The 5,147-nt window shown below is 46.1% G+C and overlaps 1 protein-coding gene across 1 annotated transcript; it reads left to right on the top strand.

The window, feature by feature from the left end:
• Positions 1-8: 8 nt before the first annotated feature.
• HOXB13 (homeobox B13) lies at positions 9-2,104 on the top strand (the record flags this gene model as incomplete). Its single annotated transcript, XM_009073925.1, has 2 exons — positions 9-327; positions 1,845-2,104. Coding segments are annotated over 2 exons (579 nt in total), but the record flags the coding sequence as incomplete, so codon positions are not given.
• Positions 2,105-5,147: the final 3,043 nt, after the last annotated feature.

Genomic DNA, 5,147 nt, shown 5'->3' with positions numbered 1-5,147 from the left:
GCAGCGCCTTGAAAAGTGGCCCGACACAGGGATCTTTCCCCGCTGAGAAATATCTCGAACCTCCCGCGGGCAGTGAGGATTTTCAGAGTCGTCCAGCTGAGTTTGCTTTTTACCCCAGTTACGGGGCACCTTACCAACCCGTGGCAGGGTACCTGGACGTGTCGGTGGTCCCTGGTTTGGGGGCTCCAGGAGAGCCTAGGCATGAGACTCTGCTGCCCGTGGATGGTTATCATCAGCCCTGGGCTCTGGGAGGAGGTTGGAGCAGTCAGATGTGCTGCCCCAAGGAGCAGGGGCAGACCGGGTACCTCCTGAAATCAGCTTTTGCAGGTAAAAATCCCTTCCTAGGGTTGAAAGAGGGGGAAAAAGGGGCTTGGACATCCATTGTGCGGGAGGGAAAATGGGGATGAAGGTTTAAAATAATCTGTTAAAGATCTGTTCTTGGTGTCTAGAAGGTCTTCCTTGCGAGTTGGATCGAAATAGTTTGCGTGAAATAATAATTTAGGTTAGCACCGCTCTGCAAATCGTTGCCCTTCGAGTAGGGAGGGAGATGGTGAGATGATTGAGGTTCAGATGGTGAGATTATAGGGGTTCAGATCGTGAGATTATCGGGGTTGAAATGATTATATTATCGGGGTTGAGATGTTGAGATTATCGGGGTTGAGATGATGATATTATCGGGGTTTAGATGATATTATTGAGATCCAGATGGGGATATTATCGGAGTTCAGATGGTGATATTATCGGGGTTCAGATGGTGATATTATCGGGATTCAGATGGTAATATTATCGGGATTCAGACGATGATATCGGGATTCAGATGGTGAGATTATCGGGGTTTAAATGATAATATTATCGGAGTTCAGATGGTGATATTATCAGGGTTCAGATGGTAATATTATCGGGGTTCAGATGGTAATATTATCGGGATTCAGACGATGATATCGGGCTTCAGATGGTGAGATTATCGGGGTATAAATGATAATATTATCGGAGTTCAGATGGTGATATCATCGGGATTCAGACGATTATATTATCGGGGTTCAGATGGTGAGATTATCCGGGTTCAGATGATGATATTATCGGGGTTCAGATGATATTGTGGGGATCCAGATGGGGATATTATCGGGGTTCAGATGATGAGATTATCGGGGTTTAAATGAGAATATTATCAGGGTTCAGATGATGATATTATCAGGGTTGAGATGCTGAGATTATCGGGGATGTTGAGATGATTATCGGGGTTTAAATGAGAATATTATCAGGGTTCAGATGATGATATTATCAGGGTTGAGATGCTGAGATTATCGGGGTTGAGATGTTGAGATTATCAGGGTTCAGATGATGATATTATCCGACTTCTGATGGTTATGTTATCGTGGTATAGAAGATATTATTGAGGTTCTGATGGTGAGTCCATCCAGTTTCAAACCGATTCTGGCAACCACGGGCCAGAATTGCCTGCAAACAGCGCTGGATTTTGGGGTACTCCAAAGAGAACAAGGGGTGCACATTGTCCCCACAGTGCAGGGCCCTGAACGAGGGAATCTCTTCCCACTCACTCACACCACACCAGTAGGATCCAACTTACCCCACGGGGCGAGTACGTGGATTTTAATTCAGTCTCACCCACCTCGATATTTTGCCAATACCTGAATTTCATCCCTTATCAATCCAGAGAAGAAAACTCTCATTTTTACATCTCAATAGGGACAAGCTTGAACTACAAAATCTTGAAATGCATCTGCTGTCGGGAGGTTGGAGGGAAGAAATGGGATGGCAGGGAGAGGTGATGGGTGGTGGGTGCTTGGGTGTCCCCACTCAGCAAAATCTCTCCCCTCGCCCAGACTCCCCTGGACAGTTACCCCCCGACGGCTGCTCCTTTCGCCGGGGCCGCAAGAAGAGAGTCCCTTACAGCAAGGGACAACTGAAGGAGCTGGAAAAGGAATACGCCAGCAGCAAATTCATCACCCGCGACAAAAGGAGAAAAATCTCTGCCGCCACCAACCTCACGGAGCGACAAATCACCATCTGGTTCCAAAACAGGCGCGTCAAAGAGAAAAAAGTCGTGGCTAAAATCAAAAGCAGCACCAGCAGTACCCCGTGAGGACAAAGTCATCACCAACCCCCAAGGGGTCCCTGACTGGTCCCCCACCCCGGGGTGAGCAGAGCCGGCCCCAAGGTTCGGGGATCGGAGTGAGATCCCTCAGGGAAGGAGAGGAGATGCTCCATCCCTACCCTCTTGGCACGCAGAGGACTTTGTACAATTTGCTCTAGCCTTAAAACGCCTTTGTCACTTCGTGCTCGCATCGCTTCGTCTTGAACAGCATCATCAGAGAGCGTCAAAGACATAGACACCAAGCAAAAGTGGCCTAATTGCATTAATCAACCCCAATAAGCATCTCCCAGTTCACCAAGGTGCGGTGGGAGTGGGGATGGAGGGAGAGAGTCAAGGGGAATTTGGTCTTTTAGAAAGGAAAAGTTGTACTTAGAGCGGTGGGAAAAAAAAAAATCTCCTTAATTCCGGCAGAAATATCCTCTAAGGGAGAATAAATATATTCGGGGGAATAAATATATTCAGGTAAAAACACCTGAACGATCTGCAGAAAAGTGGATGTACAGGCTATGCATATGATACATGTAGGCACACATTTATTAAGGCACGTCCTATTTTTCTCCTTTGCTTGGTGATATATAAAATATTCCTAGGCACATGCGAATATTTAGCATTATTTTACCTTTTCTCATAGCCAATATTTGTCTTGGTGAGTTTCTATATAGCCACGTATATCTGTGCTAGAGTTGTGTCGATATAAATATATATATTTTTATATATATATATATACTCAGATAAAAATGTATATACACGCGTTGCAAACGTCGATATATACATGCAAATATCTATGGTCATGCCTATATTTTGATACAGGTAAATGCAATTTGTATCAATCCAGCTGTGCTTTTCGTTTTGTGCTAATATCCCTGGATTTGTACCCACATTTTCCTGCCACTAACCCAGAATTATAGCGAGATGTTTCATAGCATGTGCTGAGATAATCCCCGTGTAATACGAAATGATTTTGGTTAATATGAAGAAATATCATCATCCTTTGCAGCAGAATAAATAGGGTGGAATTAAACAGACTCGACCATGCGTTTTTCTCTGCTTTGGGTTGGTTTTTTTTTTTTTTTCCAGGTGATTTACAGCTCGGGAAAACGCCAACTCCACGCACAAAAAATTTCTTTGTTTAATCTATCTGTGTTTCAAGGCGTGTGGACTCACAGAGTCTTTGCCATGTTTAAACCTGCCTGAAACTCCCCCAAAAACAAGGTGGATAAACCCCAAAACACTGTTAGCACCACCACCAATTTGCCTTTTTTTTCTGCCTTTTCATCCTGTTCGAAATTCGAAGCTTTACACCTCCTTTTGCCTTAAATAATGATCATTTTAATTACCGGGTTTGTCCTTGTTTAACAAATAATTGATGAAATATTTTAGCCTTGAGCCAGCTCTGACTTCCAGCACATTCCCAACGGGGTGTGGAGCAGAGCCAGGCAAGTTTTCCCTTTTTGCCTTTTTTTTCTGCCTTTTCATCCTGTTCGAAATTCGAAGCTTTACACCTCCTTTTGCCTTAAATAATGATCATTTTAATTACCGGGTTTGTCCTTGTTTAACAAATAATTGATGAAATATTTTAGCCTTGAGCCAGCTCTGACTTCCAGCACATTCCCAACGGGGTGTGGAGCAGAGCCAGGCAAGTTTTCCCTTTTTTTCCTATTTTTTTCTTTTTCCCTTTCCCTACATATTTCCTCCCTGCGCTTTTGCAGTGGTGTTGGCAGCTCAGCCTGTCACGCGTGACGTCACGAGTGACGTCAGAAGTCCAGCAAAGTTAACAACCAATGGCTGAGCGTTTCGAGCCGTGACGTCATCAAGGGAGGAGTGGCATTTTCCTCATTCATTTTCCTAATTAACCTGGCCCTGAAACGATTACCTGCCAGTGCCTTGTCGACTGGGAAGATCAGTGTGGTTTTCCTGGATGGAGAAAAAAATCTCCAAATCTGTTTCTTTTTCCTGTCTGTGTTACCAATAATGAACTTTCTCACCCCAATTACTGTGTGTGTTTGGAAGTGGCAGGAGGGGAAACCCTCAGATTTGGCCCAAAGGCAGACAAATAATCCAATAAAATAAAATAAATCTCCTTGGATTTATTGGAAAGAGACTCTCCTTTCCAAACTTCCCTCTATGGCACATTGAGGGTTAATCCTTCCAGTGAGACGTTTCTTTTCCCTATTTTTTTTTTCCCTCTCTCCATCTAGATCTCTTTCCCCGATGCCTCCAAACCTGCACTTGCAACATCTGGAAATCTCCAGACACCTCCAGCCCAGTTAGGATCTTCACCCAGTGGGAAACTGGGCTGAAACTGGGAGATATGACACCCCCACCCCCAATCCCTGTCCTCAGCTCCAGCCCCGAATCCCAAGCGGAAAATGCAGATGGGAAGGGGAGGAGGAGAGTCTCGGGGAGAGCTGTAAAACCTTTACACGGCGGCCCCAGCAAAGGGCGAGAAAGGCTCGACATCCTCGTAAAACGCCGGGAAGGAGCTGCTGGGGGGGGAGCGGGGCCAGGTGAAGGTTCCACCCCCTCCCTGTGCCGTTGAACTTGAAACTCAGAAAACCTGGGGCAGAATAGTCCCAAAACCTGGGGCAGAATAGTCCCAAAACCTGGGGCAGAATAGTCCCAAAACCTGGGGCAGAATAGTCCCAAAACCTGGGGCAGAATAGTCCCAAAACCTGGGGCAGAATAGCCCCAAAACCTGGGGCAGAATAGCTTCCAAACCTGGGGCAGAATAGCTCCAAAACCTGGGGCAGAACAGCCCCAAAACCTGGGGCAGAATAGCTTCCAAACCTGGGGCAGAATAGCTCCAAAACCTGGGGCAGAACAGCCCCAAAACCTGGGGCAGAATAGCTTCCAAACCCAAAACTTGGGGCAGAATAGCCCCAAAACCTGGGGCAGAATAGCTCCAAAACCTGGGGCAGAATAGCCCCAAAACCTGGGGCAGAATAGCTCCAAAACCTGGGCCAGAATAGCCCCAAAACCTGGGGCAGAGTAGCCCCAAAACGTAGGGCAGAATAGCTCCAAAACCTGGGCC

Source organism: Acanthisitta chloris, unplaced genomic scaffold (assembly GCF_000695815.1).
Source record: "Acanthisitta chloris isolate BGI_N310 unplaced genomic scaffold, ASM69581v1 scaffold11854, whole genome shotgun sequence".
Lineage (NCBI taxonomy): Eukaryota > Metazoa > Chordata > Aves > Passeriformes > Acanthisittidae > Acanthisitta > Acanthisitta chloris.
Note: the sequence above shows the minus strand (reverse complement) of the source record. Positions and strands in the feature narration are given on the sequence as shown.